The 18,762-nt window shown below is 53.3% G+C and overlaps 1 protein-coding gene across 1 annotated transcript in view; it reads left to right on the top strand.

The window, feature by feature from the left end:
* The first annotated feature begins 10,932 nt into the window (after positions 1 to 10,932).
* The window catches only part of ARRDC1 (arrestin domain containing 1), a 45,485-nt gene continuing 37,655 nt past the window's right edge, over positions 10,933 to 18,762 (top strand). Inside the window, exon 1 of the mRNA XM_063174396.1 lies at positions 10,933 to 11,099. Coding sequence (XP_063030466.1) covers positions 10,982 to 11,099 — 118 coding nt within the window. The 5' untranslated portion in view covers positions 10,933 to 10,981. The remainder of the gene's footprint in view (positions 11,100 to 18,762) is intronic.

Genomic DNA, 18,762 nt, shown 5'->3' on the forward strand with positions numbered 1-18,762 from the left:
GGTGCTTGGGTTGCAAGGGAGGCCAGCAGTGAAATTCTAGCAGCAGAGCTGCCCAAGAGAAGGAGGGAGAGGCTCCACACCAGCTGGGCTGTAGCTGCAGCCAGCCAGGCAGGTGTCTAGTGGAGAGATGGTCCAAACCCAAATGAAGCTTTCTCCTGGTATTTATAGATGAAGCTATTTCTCCTGGTGCTGCTCTGGCCTGGTGACTGTGATAACAGAAATTGAATGCATTTGTTGGCCTTGACTCCCATCAGGGCAGGTGTTTTCAGGGGCTGCAATGTCAATGCCAGGCAGGTTTTAGAAGGCTCTGTAAGAATAGCTGTAAGAGGGTTGGGATTGTGATATTTTCCCAGGGCAGGAGTATGCAAAGGTGGTGGGTGCTGTTGGGAAACAGCTGCTGATAGAAGAACTGGTTTAATTCTAAACCATCTTCAGCTCCCAACATGAAGGGAGGGTGGGAAAATAGAACTGTGATATTGTAGTTCAGGGAAAGTAAAAGTTTGACAGATTTGGCAGCAGCTGATTGTTGTGGTGTGCTGTAATGTCCCATTTTGGCCTTCCAGGTCATTCCCCCAGGTGTGCCTATACCTCTCTCCCTTCCCCCTTGCCCCCTTGCTGAGTGAGTCCTGTCAATCAGGCTGAACATTCCAGCAAGGCGTCGTGTGCTTGGTCAAGTTCAAAGGATGCCCCTATGCCCAGAGGTCATTGGCCTGTCTGGGTGTCATCTTCCCCTGAGACCCTGCCCCTCTCACCTGGTTGGTGGCTCACCTGTACCTCCCCTCCCCCTGTCCCTGAGCTTAAAAAGGTGATCAGACCATGCGGCCGAGATTCTGTTGGAGCAGTTGCTCACGTTCAGACCTCTGTAACCATGGAATAAACCTCTGGACATTAAACCCTCCAGCAGAATCCTCTCCTTTTTCTCTTCACCATCGCCTGAAGCCATTCCTCCTGAGGTAAACGGGGTTCCTAACAAGCCTGGACTTGTTCAGTGCCCAGCTGCAACCTCCAGCAAGCCAAGGTATCTCTGGGGTGACACACCGCAGTTGCTGCCTTTGGCCCAGCAGCGAGGGTCAGACTGGCCCAGGCACAATCTAACTGGTAATATTGGGAGCCTTTTTCCAATAGCTGATATATAAGGAAACTCCAGCTCTGAGGGATGAGGTCAGTCTGGGGAGATGTAGCTGGGGTGATTGTCTTGTCCTGGAGAGAGCTCCATGGAGATGGACCCACCCTGTGCCAGGGATGTTTTCACCTCACCCACGTGTTCTCAGAGAGCTGAAGCATGCTGTTAACAGTGATCCTGGCTGTATTAATTCACGCATACCAAGTTCTTTCCCCTCCTTGTCCTCAGACCAAGGTCCCAATGTTTATTAACCAACCTTTCAGTGCTCAGCATGTGTTTTCTCACTGCCACAAAATTTGGGGAAGGGAGAGACAGTTAGGGTCGTGTACATCCCTCACTGCTGCTCTGTCCTCCTTTGCTTTCTGACTCATGCTGTTGGAACAAACTGACCTGCTCTTGGCTTCCAGTTTGATGGATGGACCTCTTGGATGTCTGTATGTGGTCTGCAAGGCTCTGCCCTCCTGGCTGCACCCACTGGGTGTTTCTCTGCCAGGCTGCACCCTTGTACCTCCCCTGGGTGCTGGAGGCTCTCTGATGTGCTCCTTTGGGGTCTTGTGTTGCTCCTGATGTGCTCCTTCGCGATTTTGTGTCAGGACAGGTCCCTGGGGCAGCACAGTGACTTCAACTCCCACTTTCCAGTGGGGAAACTGGGTGGTGGTGCCTTGGCAGGTTTCCCCAGAGAGGCAGAGCTGGGGGAGTGGACAGGGATGTGTAGAAGCTCACCCTGCTCTGCTCCCACCCGTGTGGGAGGAGTGGAGGCTGGCAGAGTGCTGGGGATGCTCTGGTGGCTCTTTCCATCGCTGTCCCATTGGTGACAGGTGCTGGCTGCCTCCCCAGGGCCAGCCCTGGGCCACACCAAAATCACCTGTACTTCAACTGTCACCACCCTGCAGCCCCAATGGACCTGTGGAGGTGGGATCAGCAGTTTTCCTCTGTGCAGGGAGCTGGGGCTTGCTGGCAGGAGCAGTGTCCAGGGGCTGCTGATAGAACCTGTCAGAGCTGCTCCATCCTCTGGGGACAGTGAGTTTGATTTTTGTGACCATGTTTGCAGGGGTCTTAGGACGAGGGAAGAGATGAGGATCTGACTCCATGTTTTAGAAGGCTGATTTATTATTTTATGATATATATTACATTAAAACTATACTAAAAGAATAGAAGAAAGGATTTCATCAGGAGGCTGGCTAAGAATAGAAAAAGAAAGAATGATAACAAAGGCTTGTGTCTGGGACAGAGAGTCCGAGCCAGTGATTGGCCATTAATTAGAAACAATCACATGAGACCAATCCCAGATGCACCTGTTGCATTCCACAGCAGCAGATAATCATTGTTTCCATTTTGTTCCTGAGGCCTCCCAGCTTCTCAGGAGGAAAAATCCTAAGGAAAGGATTTTTCATAAAATATGTCTGTGACAGATTTTTGGTAATTGGCCCAGTACGAGGGCCACAGAGCAAGTGGCTGCACAGGTGCCATTGCTGCACAGGTGCCACTGCTGCCTGGTCACTGGGTGAGAGCACACTGTAGAGCTCTGCTGCTTTACCTGCCACCAGCTCAGCTGGCTATGGCACAGGCTGGGGGTTCTGGCACGGGCAGGGTCTCACCTCATGCAAGCAGCCCTGTGCCAGGCTGTGCACGGGGAAGCATCGCTCCTGTCCTGGCACTGGGGGTGTTTCAGTGCTGCTCCTGCCCTGGCCAGGGCGGGTTTGCCAGGTGTGACTCACCTGCCGCGTGACGGCTCTGGCTGGCCCGAGCAGTGACCTTTGAGTCTGGCTATTAGCTCATGGAAACCCAAATAATGGCTTGGGAAAGGGAAATATCTGGTGAGGGACAATCCCAGGGCAGCCTCATGATCAAGGGTAGGAGCAGCAGGGTGTGGTGTGGAGAACACCTTTGCTCTCCCAGCTTTTTCCCCAGCATTCCTCCCTGATGCAGCCAGCCAGCAAACTCCTTTGGAAAGCATTACTGCACAAAGAGAAATGTGCTGTGGCTGATGGTGCCCTCGGGCACAGCCACAGCAGCAGCTTGGGCTGAGGCATTAACTCCTTCCCCTGCATGCCCGGCTCGGGTGGTTTTCTGGTCCTTGTGTCAGCACTGCTGGGGTGCCATCCTGTCCCCTCCCCAGGCCCTGGTGATGGGGAGGGCTCTGCATGTGGCCTACTGCCCCAAAGAGGTGGTTTTGTTTGGAAGGGGACTCTTGGTTGTGTCACCAGGTGCTGGTTGGGCTGTTCACGCCACTGGAGCCACTCACATCAGCAGGAGGAGGGGGATCAGTGTCACCCTGTGTAGTGGGAGAGAATATCAGAAAATAAAGATAGTGTGGAAAGTAATCTTACCCCTAAGGAGTTGCAGCTGGGCCAATTATCAAAGATTAGGAATAGGCCTGACTTTAACAGGCCACACTGTAAGCAATGAAAAAAAGAGTGCTATAAAAGAGTGGGTGGCTGGTTGAGAAGGGAACTGGAGTCAGTTGGCTGCTTTGTGAGGAAGACAGGGGCAGTGCTCTGAGGAGATACCCATGAGAAACATCAAGAAGATATGAAACTTCTGTGATAAGGAGACAACTGTATGGAACCCTTGCAATAAGATGACAGCCCTGAGCCTTGCTCCTCTGGGTGCATCTGCTCCTGCACCAAGCCATGCTTTGGTTCAGACATCCTGCTCAGGATGTGCCAAGAGGGCTGCACTCTGCATTCCGGCAGGAGCAGCTGCTGGGACATGTTTCTCCATGCTGGAGATTGCTGTATTTTGCTCTGGACATGTGGAGTAACTGGGGAGGAGCAGGAAAATGAAGTGTTTTTCTCAGTGAGGTGAGGAGATGTGAGCTGAGAGAGGGAGTGGGATTGTCTATGAGCTGTCACAGGCAATAGGTGTGGGAGAGGAGGAGGGATGTTTGTGGGGACCCTGCACCCCAGGGGTTTCCAGCTGTGTCACTGATGTGACCCTTGGTGCACCATCTCCTGTCCCCAGACACCTCCTCCTGGGTTGTGTGGAGAGTTGAGGGATTTCTGAGGGATTTCTTTGTGACTTTTGTCCCTGGCATGTGGGTCAGGGGCCATGTCAAAGCTTTTTATCACCTAGAATTGGGACAGCTAGGCTGCTTGAGTGAATTAATCCTAGCAGGGGGCTGCTGAGCCACACAGAGATCCAATCCTCTGGCTGGCAGCAGTGGTGGTCTCACGTCACCACTGTTGTCACTGGCTCTCTGTCACAGGATTCTGTGATAGAGCCAACAATGTGGGAGTGTTCCTCAGACGTTTCTGGGAAGAATTCAGTGGATTTAGGTGAAAGTGCTGCAGGAAGTTTGATTGTGGACCTTGCCTGGGAGTGGCTATTGAGGTGTCCCTTCCCTGATTATGAGTCTGTGGTGGAGAAGTGAGCTCCCCACTGGGAGAGATGGGCTCAAACATCAGGAGTGTGGGAAGAGCTGTTTTTGGGGCTGCAGTGGATCACTGCCCTGGGCAGCCATGCTGAGATATTGTTACAGGAGAAAAGGGAAGCAGAAAAACTGGGCAGTGAAGGGGAGGAAGGCATGAGAGCCAGGACAAATACAGCATCCAAATCACAGAATCACAGAATCACAGAATGTCTTGCACCTCAGGTGGTATCAGTGATCTCATGCTGCTGGACCCTGTGCCTGCTCAGGACATCTCTTGGGATGGCAGACAACTTGGGATGGGGCTGCCCTGCTCCCACAGCATTTCCCTGGAGGAAACTCCATGATCCTTTGACCTCAGTCTGCTCCTAGCTCTGGAAAAGCAACTGCTGCTTTCCTTGGCCCTCATAAACATGGTGTCATTCTTGGTGTGGTCCTGTGCAGGGCCAGGAGTTGGACTTTGATAGTCCTTGTAGATGCCTTCCAATTCAGGATATTCCATGAATCTGTGAAATGTCTTTTTGCAGTGAGGGAGAAATTCAAAATCCTGAGTGGTGCTGCAGTATGAGAATTCAGCCTGTGGTTTCAGTTTTTCTCAGGCAAGGTCCCACTGGGATCACTGAGGTCAAGTGAATCCTCCTATTCCCACACCCTGTAAGTTGTGTGAGCAATCTGCCATCCCTGCAGATGCTGAACCCCCCAGGGAAGGGAGGACAAGCGTCCCACCACCCAGTCCTTCACCCCAGGCTCATGCTGAGCAACGGGAACTCTTCCAGCAAAGGAGATCAGAAATCCAGGCAGTGCAATTAGAATTATAATAATAGTAATTAATGCCTTGTCTCTCTCGAAGGATTTGCTAGTGAGGCTTGCCAGGTGCTGGCTGGGCATTAAGTGATCAAAGCCTCAGCACCCACGTGAAGGGGATGGGTGCCAGCTGGGCCATGGGACCTCAGTGCCTCAGCTGGGGACTTGCTCTCCCTGCCCTCATCTTTCTGCATGGTTTGGAGGGGAGATTAGGAGGAGCTGCTTTAAGAATCCCAGGGATGAGGGTTAATGGATGGGGGAGAAGATCAGGTTAGGAGCACCCTCTGTGTTAGCCAGGGGTGCTCAGCTGGCCCCAGTGATGAGAGCTGAAGGGCCTGTGTGTGTCTCTGTGTGTGTAGGGACACAAATGAGCTCTACTGCTTTGACTCCTGTCTGTGCACGTGTCTGTGTGTGGGAGGCTGCTCCTGCACACACGTTTCAGTCGACACACAAATGCCAGCCTGTGGGCTTGCACAGACACAAGCCAGCAAATAACATGGGGGCTGGAGAAAATGCTCTACAGAGAGAGGCTTGAAGAGCTCAAATTGCTCTGTTTACCACAGACATTGAGAGGAGTGTTTATTCCGGTGTGTAAACACTGTCACAAGGAGAAAGGATGTGGCACCAAAGGACTCTCTGGCATCAGAGAGCAGCAGAACAAGAAGCAAGGGATGAAGCTGCCAAAGCTGGCCTGGAGAGCAGGTGTGCATGCTGGCACAAAGGGGATGAACATTGGAAACAAACTGCTGGGGAATGGCATGGCAGGGTTTGTCTCACCTGGTGAAGGGCAGTCCCTCTGGTGGTGTTTCAGCCAAGTTACTGCATCACCAGGCTCTCAGTGTGAGGGTAAGCCAATGTTATTTGTTATGCTGTTAGAGCCACTCACGTTTCAGTCTCTTACTCTTTGGGTGAGGCCTGGGGCACGGTCTTGGGGTACAGTTGGTGAGGCCTCTGTGGGATGGAGCCCAAGCAGCTTCCTGGCCTCCCTGCAGAGCCCCTGAGCAGTGGTGCCTCCTGGCTCTGTGCTCTGGGTGGTTTCTGGTTGCCTCCTGCTCTCCTCTCATCCTCCCAGGGGCTGGGCTGTGGTGGGCTGGTGGCCCTTGTGTCTGGGAGGCTTGGTGAGACCAAGGGGCTGGTGGAGTTCCAGCAGCAGTGGGGAGCTGCTGCAGAGTCCCAGGACATTGTGCTGGAGTTGCCCAGAGAAGCTGTGGCTGCCCCATCCCTGGAAGTTCCATGGCCAGGTTGAACAGGGTTTGGAGCACCCTGGTGTGGAGGAAAATGTAGACTGGGGAGAGGAATGAGATGGTGTTTAAGGTCCCTCTCAACCCAAACCAGTCTATAATTCTATCACATGTTGAGCTCAGAGATTTGTACAGCACTGGTGGGACATCCAACTCCATCCTTGGGGAAGCTGCCTGGGAGTTGCCTTGTAGATGAACCCACAGGAGGGGGACAGGGGGCTTTGGCTGTGGCCTCCTGATGAACCCACAGAAGGGGGACAGGATCCCTGATGAAGCCACAGGAGGGGGACAGGATCCCTGATGAAGCCACAGAAGGGGGACAGGATCCCTGATGAAGCCACAGGAGGGGGACAGGGGGCTTTGGCTGTGGCCTCCTGCGAGGAGAGAGGCGGTGTGCAGGGAGGTGTGGCTGAACGGTACCACCTCTGCCTGAACTGCTGGGAGGTGACAGCCTGAGACAAATGAGTAATTGTTGTTGTTGCTCTTGGTATCAGATGACGTAGTTTACCCTCCAGCAAATCAGCTGAGAAGCGGTGAGGCACTGAGTGAAGCAGGGAAATTATTGAGAAAGGTAATAAACCTTAGTGTAATATAAATATATTAGGGTAATGGATTTTATGTAGACAGGAATACTGTCAGTGGTGTAGGTAGCACAGGGAGCCCTCCATGGCAGTTTAAACCTGTGTATTTTAGTTCAAGGGAAAGAAATAAGAAACCTAAAGGTCAGCTTCCACAAAGCTCAGCTGCTTTACTTCCCCCTCCATCCCAGCCGCTCGGTGCCTGCCCTGATGGGGTGCGGTGGGATCAGCGAGTCACGCCCTCGCCAAACCCAGCAGGAGCGGGGGGAGAGGCTGGAAACGCAAGAGCGAGAGAATTGAGGGCGGAGAGATAGCCTGGTCTTGTAACAAGAGAGCAGGAGAGGCTCTGGGTGTCCCCGGGCAGCCCCTGCCGGGCTCGGCCCTCTCCCCGGCAGCCCCCGGAGCCCAGGGCAGGTGGAGGTGACCCCGAGACACGAACTGCCCCCGGCACTCGCTGCTGCCTCGCCCCGCCGCGCTCCCGTGGTTAGCGCAGCATCACTCACGGCCCAGCCATGCCCCGGCATTTCCGCTGCTCACTCCCCGAGCAGCCCCAGCGCGGGGGAAACTGAGGCACGGTCAGGTGGGGCTGTGCCTCCTCCGTGTCAGCAGGCACAGCTGGGAACTCCTGGAGAGACAAGAGGGGAACAAATTCAATCACAAGGCAATGCCTGTGACTCCGTGATGGAGGTTTGTGTGTCTCACACTTGCAGGCACAGCTGAGCCCTCCGTGGGCACATTTTTCCCACATGTGACACCACTCACAGCTGCTCTCCCAGCTCCTGTGCTGCTGGCAAAGCACGGCTCAGGTGCTTCTGAAGGGGGGTTTATTGATAATTTTTTCCTTTTAATAACTACTATGCTCTTTGTCAGAAAATTTCATGTTCCTTGAAGTTAGGGGAATGTGGTGACATCTGAAAGGAAAATTTTATTCTAAAGCGTGTCTTGACATTTTCCTTCTCTCTTTTTAAATTTCCCTTTTAATAAAGGGAAAAGGAGGAAGGAGAACACACAGAATGCAGAGGAAGTGAGATTTCCCACCACAACAACAAAACTCTCCAAACCATTTTTTTTAAACCAAAACAATAGTCAAAAATATCAGAAAGCAAACTGTGGCAGTTTACCAAATATCTTTAGCTTATGTTTTTTTTTAACTGCTCTGAGTTTTAACTCCAATGACTCCTCACACAAGTAGATAAGTGGAATGACTTTGGGGTGAGCAGGAAGGCAGGAATGTAAATACACATTTTGACTGCAATGAGTAAAATCCTGCTGAATCTGGCATCACCAGGGGAATGATGGGTGCCCTGGCACTGCAGGCATTGAATACATTGAATTATAGAATCACAGACTGGTTTGGGAACTTAAAGATCATCTCACCCACCTCCTGCCATGGGCAGGGACACCTTCCACTATCTCCTAGGATGCTCCCACCCTGTCCAGCCTGGCCTTGGACACTGCCAGGGATCCAGGGGCAGCCACAGCTTCTCTGTGCCAGGGCCTCACCTCCCTCTAAGTAAAACTCTTTCTTCCTAACATCCAATCTAACCCTTCTCTCTGTCAGTTTAAAACCACTGCCTCTTGTCTTGTCACTATCTACTCATATAAAAAGTTACTCTCCATTTTTAAATCCTCCTTAAGGTACTAGAAGGCTGTAATGGGGTCTCCCTGAAGCCTTCTCTTCTCCATGCTTCAGTTATATCCATGCAGTTACATTTTACAGCCTGCTCTGCCCAGTGTGGCTGTGATCCAGGGGATGGGTCAGTGCTGTGGGATCACTGCTGGCCATGACATGACAAGGGACCTTGTGTATCTCAGCACAAACCCTTGCAGTACTGTAGCTGTGCCTGGCTGCTTTTGTTCAGCTCTTGCTGCAGGAATCCTTTTTACTCACGTTGTGACCTTGGGCGAGCAACTTTGCTGTGCTTAAAATTAACTTCTCTGCAAACAAGGCACATAAATCTCCGTGTCAGGAGAATCTGTGGCATGGCACAAGGGGCTCGGGTTTGGTGAAGGGTTTTTCCACCCTGAGTTGTCACATGTGTGGTATCCCTCTGGGGCAAGGGTGCCAGTGCTGCCCCAGAGATGGGGTGGCCCCAGTTGTGCCTCAAATCATGAACCTTTGGCCGGTTTCCATGGGGGAAGAGGGTTCAGTAAAATCTGCTGTAGCTCAGGGGTGTTTTCACCCCCCCCCCCCCTCCTCCCTTCTCCTAATTTGTTTGGTTTTGCTGGCAGAGCTAAATAGGGGCTGCGGAGACTGATGAAAGAGGCTGCAGGCTCGTCTTACAAAATAAAAAGGCTGGAGCAAATTGGCGTGCTTAGCCTGGGAAAACAGCAGCTAAGGGCAGCACAAGGAGAGCGGCGTGCAGACAGATCCCAGGGTACGCCCTGCGGGAGGAGAGGAGCTGCAGAAAGCCTTGGCACAAGGCTGTTGTGTGTCTGTAGCCTGTGACTACACGCACCAGCCTGGAAACAGAGGTAGCTCCTAAGCACAGGAGGAGGGAGGGCCTGGAAAGGTTTCCCAGCAGGAGCCCTGTGCGCCCGGGGCACACAAACTCCTTTGGTGCCGTGTGAGGGATTTCAGGCTGCCACAGCCCCACATACCCAGGGTGGTGTCACTGCGGGGCCGTGGGAGGATGTCTGTCTGTCCAGCCAGGTCCGGGCTGGGTGTGCTCTGCAGATAAACAGCTCCTTTTACACTTATTCATTCTGCCTGTGTACACAGCCTGCTCGCCAGCGGCCGGGAGGTGCCTTTTCCCGGCGCTGCCTTTGGTGTGGGTTTTTACAGATGGTTTTTATTCAATCAGGCAGAGAGGAGGGAGGAACATGGCAAAGGTATGAAGTGTGCTGGTCATTGCTGGCTTCCTGGGACACCCTGACCTTCACCCACAGATCCACAGAGAGCGTGGGGTCATCACTGACTCCTCAGTCCCAGGTTGCTGTCAGGTCCCTTGCACTTGCCTCTTACTGACACTTAAAGCACTGGGGTTATAAAAACAGGAGCAGGGAGAGGTGACAGCTGGGCCTGGAGAATTACAGAGAGGAAATGAGATTAGAGGGAGCAAGGATCACTGGCAGGCAAGATGGCCCCATGCTGGGCAGTCAGCTCCTTCCCTCGCAGCCCAACCTCACAACCAGTCCTTTCCCTCACAGCCTCACCCCACAACAGCTCGTTCTCTCAGAACCTGAGCCCACAAGTGGTTCCTTCCCTCACAGCCTGACCCCACAAGTGATTCCTTCCCTCACAACCTGCTCCTTCCCTCAAAGCAGTCAGGGATCCACCAGCTTCTCTTTCCCTCATAGCTCAGCTCCTTCCCTCCCAGCCTGACCCCACAAGCAATCCCTTCCCTCCCAGCACAGCCCAAGCCCTGAAGCTGCCCTTTCCTCCACAGCTCCTTCCCTTATAGTAATCAGGGATACACCAGCTTTCCCTTTACTTCATCGCCTGACCCTACAGCAGTGAGGGATCCATCAGCTACCCCTTCCCTCACAGCCCAGCCCCACAACCTGCTCCTTCCCTTACAGCCTGACCCCACAAGTGGTTCCTTCCCTCACAAACTGCTTTTTCCCCTCAAAGCAGTCAGGGATCCACCAGCTTCTCTTTCCCTCACAGCCCAGCCTCACAGCCCAGCCCCACAGCCTGCTCCTTTCCCTCAGCCTGGCCGCGCAATTGCCCCCTTCCCTCGGCACTCGGGGACCCACCCGCAGCCCCCGGCCCGGCCGCCGCCGCCGCCTCGGGCCCGCCCCGCTCCCTCAGCGCGGCCGGGGCGGGGCGGGCGCGGGGCGGTCCCGCCAGCCGGGGCAGGCACAGCGCGGGCCGCAGGTACGAGCGAGCGGAGAGGAGCAGAGCGGCCGGGCCGGCGCGGCCATGGGGAAGGTGCAGCTCTTCGAGATCCGCCTGGGCGACAGCCGCGTCGTCTACAGCCCCGGCGAGCCGCTGGCCGGCACCGTCACCGTGCGGCTCTCGGGCTCGCTGCAGTACCGAGGTGAGCCCGCGGCCTGCCGTGCCCTGCTGTGCCCGCGGGGCCACACGGCGGGGCAGATATCCCAGGGAGGGGTTCACGGGCTGACCTGGCCCGCCGGGAGCCCCGGGGAGCGGCCGGGCTCCCTTCCCCGGCTCTGGGGACCGGCGGCTCCGGGGCTGCCCCATCGCTGCTGCCCCCGCTGCCATGCGGCGGCCGGGAGGGGCCGGTGGGAGCAACCTGCTGGATTATTTCCTCCTCCGCTTCCTCCTCTTACTTTTTGCTCCTATCCCATAAATAAGGAAACATCCTCCCAGCCCCCTTCCCAAAACAGCCGAGCGCGGGGCTGAGCCACAGCAGCCTCCGGAGCTGGCGGGTGCCCAGGGTGGCAGCGGGAGGTGGTGGAGGGGCTCGCCCGTCTCGTTCTGCTTTCCCCGAGTCCTGCGGCTTCCCAGGGCTGCCGGCATCGCCCGAACCCCGAGCTTGGTGCCCCTGGGGTGGACGGAGCCCGAATGTGTTAGGGCAGGGGGATGGCAGGAGGTGGGCGATGTGCCGTGTCCCGGTGGGCGATGCCGTGTCCCGGTGGGCAGCACCCCTGCCTCGGCAGGAGAGGGGACATGGGCGCTGCTGTGTCCTGGCAGGAGCGGCACCCACCCAGGCTCGCAGGCACCGTCCGCAGCGAGCAGCCGTGCTGTAACATCTCGAACGAACTTGGGTGTTGTGGCTGTGCTGGTGTGGGAGATGTTCGCGGTGTGTACGAGGTGCTGAGAGTCCCCGCTGGGCAGCAGTGGTCTGGAGCAGGACGTGTTGGGCTGTGGGGTTGTTGTTGCTGTTGCTCCACGCGACGCTCAGACCATGGTGCCGTCTGTCAGGGCACAGGGATGGGGATGGGCTGCAGGGAAATGAGCGGCTGGGCTCGGATCATCCAAACTGGGAGCTTCCTCCCCCGCCTGGGAGAAGTCATTCGCATTTGCAAGTCAGCTTTGTGCTCAGCGCTGTGGAAATGTGAACCAATTTGCTGTTTTCCCTGAGGTCTTGCTTGCTTCTTGTGTGTGCATGCTGCTTCCTTTGTAACAAATTATTGGAGGGGGAAAAAAAGACCGAGTAATGTAAAATGCGAAGTCTCTGTTCAAGAGCTGTCAGCCTGCATGATGGTGCCTATGCTTGCCTGTGCCTTGCTTTTGAGAGCACCTCTCCCAGTTGTCTGCAATAGCTTTTGGAAGCTCCTGGTGGAAAAAAAAAGTATCTAGGACATGTGTAAACTTGTAGCCTGTTTAACTCCTGTCAGAGCAAAACAGTTGCAGATCCAGCGTTTATCTCAGTGGAGAGTACTCACTCCCAGATGTACTTCCAGCAAAGATGTTTTAATGAAGTCTGGCTGACTTCCCTCCTCGGCCCATCCCATTGCCTTCCACCCATTCCTGAAGGTGCTTCTCGGGAGGGACAGGAGTTTGGCCTTGCAGGGTTTGGTGTGCTGGCCAAAGTTACTCGCTGCTGCCTCTACAACTCCCATTTGGAGAGGACCTGCCAGGTTCTGCTCTACACCAGCTCTCCTCTGCTTCCTGGTGGTGTTGTAGGGAAGGAGAAAAGTGTGTTGTTGTTCTAGACATTCTTTCTGCTTCCTTAGTGGTTTGATTCTGAGAAGCATCAGGGTCTGCTGTTAAGTGCAGTTCCTGAACTCATGAAGGGTTTTGCTGTGGGATCTGGTGTTTGGGGTCAGTGCAGGGATTTTGGTAAGAGCTGGGGTAGCTGAGCTCTAGGAAAGCTGTCAGGAGCATCCAGCCAAAATCTGAGGTGGGCTCCATGTGGTTGATGCTTTTGTTGTGCTAAGGTCACTGAGCAGCTCTTCTAGGCTGTTTCCTGTACCGTGGCTTCATGAGCTGGGGTAGAAACTTTCCATTACTTGTGTCAGAACTCACCCAGTTAAGTCACATTTGGATGTGAAACCAACTTCTGCCAAGCACAAAGTGACTCTTTGTTGTGTGTTCTCCCTCCTGCTGTGTATCTCATGGTCTCTGGTGCTTAAACCCTCCACACTTGATCTCTTGGGCACCCTCTCCTTTCTGGATGAAGGAAATGTCTCACCCTCAGAGGAAGAGGCTCATGTAGCTGCTGAAACATCCTTTTGGTGTTCCAGCAGGTGACTATCTGCTGTAAGAGCTCTTAAAGGGACTTGTGAGCCCTGTAGAGCTCTGTGGGCTCAGCACAGGAGGGATCAGACAGCCCGACAGGCTCTGGCTTCCTGCTGGGCTGTGGGGAGAGCTGGGTGGCACCAACTCATCTTACATTGTACATATACCCCCCAACACGCCTTCTGTGGCCAACTGTGACTTTCCAGGCTAATAAACTGCTTCCAGGAGAAGTCACAAAGTCCTCACCCCTGGTAGGTCTGGCCCACAGCCCCACAATTTGAATTTGGTGCTTTCCATTTCCTGAGCCCGGCGCGGTGACTCCTCGGTGCTTGGTGTGTGAGGTCACAGCCGGAACCAGCCTCTAGGTGACTCCTCACACGGTAACTTCTGGCTCTTGTAAATTACACCTTCTGAAAGGTGACAGTGCAAACAAACACAGCTCGTTGTGCCTTGCTAAAGACAGGAGAAATCCTGGGTCATGGGGCAGCGTGGCTGGGGACACACCTTTTGGGATCATTCATGTTCCCACTCAGACTGGCGTCAGTGCCAGCCCTGCTGACTGGCAGTGAGGGCTCTTCAGGAGCACATCTTCTTCAGCTGACCTTGCAGCAGCATCACAAACACTGACTGGTCCTGGTGACCCACGTGGGCCTTCTGAGGAGTCACACTTCTTCCTGTGCCTGTGCCAGGGTGAAGGACCTGCCCAGAAAACTTCTGAGCCTCAGGGGAGAGCGCTGATGGAAATGGAGAATTCCTTATCATTGTGCCTGGTTTGCTGGGTAAATCATCAAACGTGTGTGTACAAAGAATAATTAATCTTACAGGAAGCTTGTGCAGGGACAGCTGGAGATGGAGTTAATTTGTGGGGAAGGAGGAGGGAAGCCAGTTCACTTGGAGCAGGGCAGGCAGTCCTGGTTGCTGGCAGGAGCATGTGGGAACAAAGGCTTGTGCTGCCTGGAGATGCTGGAGCACTTTCCTCTCAACTCTGTGGCTTCCAGGGGCCATGTGGATTATTTTGGTCCTGCCTGCCGTTCAGTGAGGCTTCAACCAGCATAATGTTAAAATAACAGCCCTCTCTGCCAGGTCACCAAGAGCAAAGAAACAGCAAGTGCTTTCCTGGGCAGATTTCAGCACTTTGCTATTCCCCACTCTGTTATTTGGCTGTCCAGGTTTATGCAGGGATGAGTTGACTTTAAAATCACTTCCTTGATCTACAAAGCTATAGACACAAGTACTCATGTTTGTTCATGCTCTAGAAATACAGATACATAATTCCCATTTCCACAGAGAGAAGAGCCCATGAATCATAATTTTCTTCTCTGATCTTAAATGTAGTAAATATTCTCATATGGAGGACAGAGAAAGCTGGTGGGGAAGGGGGATGAAGAGCAGGGCTCTGAAATCCCGGGTCAGGTGTCCAAACTAAGGTAACTCCTGTTCCCTAGAAGGGCAGCAGGGAGAAATTTGGGTTTGATGGTTCTGACGTGTGTGTGACCTGTGCCCTTCCTGAGGGGAAGGGATGACACCAAAGGACTTTGTTGGCCACGATTCTCCTACCACTTGACCTCTGGTACAGTGGGAAACATTGTTCCTGCAGGAAGGCTCTGGCTTGGGAAAAGGTGGATTCAGTCCCTGCACAGGGGTCTGGCTCTCTCCTGTAAAGGAGGGTTGGAAATCCCTGTGTGGGCAGCAGGGATCCCTGGGTCACCTACTCACCATGGGGGCAGCAGGGACCCCATGGCTGGTCCTGCTTTGGGGGGCACTGTGGGGAGAGCTGAGCTAGGCCTCAGAGTTTGAAGGGCACTGTCCCTGCTGATCCTGGCAATGTCCCACGAGGTCCTTGAGCTGTCTGGTATCCACCAGCAGTGGTGGGTGCCAGGATGAGGCTCAGGAATGCTCAGGGGTGGCCCTGCAGCATCACTCCCTCAGGCTGGATGGCTCCTGCTGGAGGGGAGCTGGATTAATTTTCTTTTCTCACTGTGTGAAGTGAGACAGCAGGGAGCTGTGTGGCCAAGTCTGTCTGAGGCTGGGGAATAAAAGAGGGATTTTTGCTCTCCTGGCTGGCTTGCTGCTAGAGCTGCAACTCCTCTGGAGTCAATAACTAATCACGAGCTGGGTTTGTGTCTCTGTTGCTGCAGCGAGCCGCTCTCCCCGCTCCTGCTCAGCTGAAAAACTGCTCGCTGCTTTCCTTGGCAGGGAGACGTGCCACGGCCTCCCATCCCTTGTTTAACAAAATGGGAGGACAAGTGGAGTGGAGTTCTGTCTGTCTGATTTGCTTCCAAGTGTGACAAACGGGGTGTGAGTGCTTATCCCTTCCCTGGAGCGGCGCAGAGCCGTCAGAGATGCAGCTTGTCTTTCTGGGCTGGAGTCAGGTAGGCGGCAGGGAGGCTCCCTGGCTGGGAGGAGGAAGCCTGTGGGTTTCCATCCCTCTCATCCCAAGGCAGCTCCCTGTCCCTGAGCAGCCAGGGAGGTGTGGGATCTCAGCACCTCAGGACTGATGTGCAGAGTGACCGAGACCACCCTTGGGGGGCTCGGGAGTCCTGGAATGTTGCCAGAAGTGTCTGGTGGCTGGACTTTGATCCTGCACGGGAGACGACCCCTGTATGAGGATGGGAGGATTTCACTGGGATAAATGGTGAAGGGATAAGTTAATTAGAGTGAAACACAGGGTTTAGGATTTCTGTACAGGGGGGTCTAAAGAAGTAAGATGGAGGAATTGGGGCGTGTCCTGTCCTTCTTCTTCTTCTTCTTCTTGGCCTCCATCTTCTGTGGTGATGTTGGCACTTTGGGATTGGTTATTACTAAAAGTGCACTGGTCAATAAGGGTAGAAGATATTGGGGAAAAATGATAAATATTGTATACGTAACTTCGGGTATAAAGATAGGTGACCGCCCCGGGGGCTCTCAGTGTGCTCATGGCTGGCTGCTGTGCAGACCTCTGTTGGGCTGAGAGAAAATCTTTTAGATAAACAATTAATAAACACTGAAGACCAAGAAAAGATCTGAAGTCTCTCCTCGTCCTTTGAAGCGCCGGCTGCCCAAGGCCACCCCGGGCCTTTCCAGGCCATAAAACAGCCGAGAAACCGACAGGGAGGTGCATGGATGGGTGTGCTCCACTCGGAGCTATTGTGGAATGCTTTGTGCTCTAAGTCATCCCCAGGGAAGAAGTAGGTGTGTAGAAGACACAGAGCTGTCACTTGGCTTGGTGAAGTCTTGCTAGAGGCTCTCATGGGCAGTAAGAGGAGGATGGACATGTGGATCATCCTCTACTATCCAGAGAGGCCCTTCCAAGAGATGAAGGGAATGGGGTCATTTAGATACATTTAGATGTTTCTTTATTAGAAACATTCCTGTTCTTCCTTCAAAACATGGCACTCTGACATAGCCCAGTGCTATGAAGGTATCCAACCTGGCCACAGCAGGTGGCCTGAACTGCAGGCAGCACTGTCTATCTGTTTTCCAGGTGTGCCTGTGTTATATTGTGTTTCATTGATTAGAGAATTCTCCAATTCCAGTTTGTGGTAAGCTGCCTTTAAGCTGTTCTGTAACCTGTAGAAGTGTAGAGACCTTTTGTGTGAAGCATAGGGAATGAAAATGGCTAAACTCTCAAAATGTGGGATGACATTGTGCCATCTAAATGGTAAATGGTTGTGCTGCAGACCTGTGCCAGAGCACAGAGAAAGATGCTCTGCCAGGCACTGGGGAAGGTCTTTTCCTTCTCCTGCTCAGGGCAGCTCCTCCTGAAGTGGCCTAGCAAACCTGTCACAGGCTGGGTTTGGTTTGGTGCCTCTTTTCTTGAGGGCTGATTGCTGAGATATCCAATGTGCAGCCTTTAGGCTACTGCTGTGACCTCTGGAGTCTGGCAACAGGAATTGCTGGGGAAGTTAATTGCCTCTTTGTGCTGCTCTTAAAATCTGTCACTCTTCAAATCTCTCGTGCAGAAATGCAGAGTGCTTAGGAGAGGAGAAAATGAGCAAAGGACCAGACTGTTGCCAGTCAGCATATTTCTACAGTTGTGCCTGCATGTGCTCAGGATCCAAACCAGAGGTGAAATGGGTCCACACCACAAAGGTGTTCAGGCTTCTGTCTGCTTGTGATGGCTTTTAAACAGCAAATCCCCATTCCCCACTCTCTCTATGGCAAATTAAAGTAGGTGATGGGGTGCACAAGTCAGCTGGGACTGAGGTGTTTTGTTGTCCCTAAGTTTGTGGGTAGAGCCCTTTCACCCCAATGTGGGTACCTATGGCTGGATGTTGCTCTGTGCAGAGGAATGGCCATAGCTTGAGTAAATTGTCACAGGTATTTGGGATCTTGAGATGCTGCATGATGGCAGTGGAGAGGATATGGGGTGTCCTAAGGTAAGTATTGAGCTGCTTTTGTCCCCCTCAACAAGATGAGGGTTGCAAGCTAGTGCCAACCTGGAATTATTTAGAGATATGGTTTAAAACCACCCTGATCTCTGAGCACCTTAATCTTTGTTAAAAACCGGAGTTTGTCAGATATCTGTAGCAAAATCTGTTTCCAAGAAGCATGAATCATTTCTGGAGCACTAATGCTCATGACTTCCCCTCCTTTGTTCTTGCTGACAGCACTCTGCTCTCTGACAGTCGTTCTGGCTCAGGCAGCTCAGACCAGAGGTTACAATGCTGCAGCAATTCACTGTTCATGCTCCAGAGTCCCAAATATTCCCTGCAATAAGAGTGGGATAAAACTGGTTTGGAAGGTAACAGCTCTGGAGAGGAATGCTCAGTGTATGGGTAGAAATTGGAGCCTCCTCAATGGGAGTTATCAGCAGGGGTCTGAATGTCAGTGCCAGAGGTGCAGCTCAGGTCCCAGATGTTCCTTTTCTGTCTGCTTGGATCTCTGAGGAGCCCAGCCTGACCATGAGGGCTCTCTTACCAACTTGTAGCACTCCCAGCACAGCGAGGATTTGTTATGTATCTGGTGCTCTGGTGATAACAAGAACATAAGTCGTCTTTCCAAACTGATGATCTTGCTATAAATAGAGAATCCAGCTGCTTGTGTTGAATGGCATCAAAGAAAATCATAGGAGCAGCTCTTCTGCTTAGTGAAGTGGATTCTGGCTGTTTTCTCTGAAGATGCTGGGCTTGGGAGATTTCTTGACAACTGAGATGTGCAAAAGCAGTGCAGGAGAGCTCAATGGGGAACCTTCAGCAGGGAGCAGATGGGGCTGGGATCTCTCATCCTGTGCTGGGATCTCTCATCCTGTGCTGGGATCTCTCATCCTGGGCTGGGATCTCTCATCCTGGGCTGGGATCTTCAGCAGGGAGCAGGTAAGGCTGGGATCTCTCATCCCATGCTGGGATCTCTCATCCTGTGCTGAGATCTTCAGCAGGGAGCAGGTGGAGCTGGGATCTCTCATGCTGGGCTGGGATCTCTCATCCCATGCTGGGATCTCTCATCCTGTGCTGAGATCTTCAGCAGGGAGCAGGTGGAGCTGGGATCTCTCATCCTGGGCTGGGATCTCTCATCCCATGCTGGGATCTCTCATCCTGGGCTTGGGTCTCTCATCCCATGCTGGGATCTCTCATCCC

The sequence above is a fragment of the Melospiza melodia genome, chromosome 22 (genome assembly GCF_035770615.1).
Source record: "Melospiza melodia melodia isolate bMelMel2 chromosome 22, bMelMel2.pri, whole genome shotgun sequence".
NCBI lineage: Eukaryota > Metazoa > Chordata > Aves > Passeriformes > Passerellidae > Melospiza > Melospiza melodia.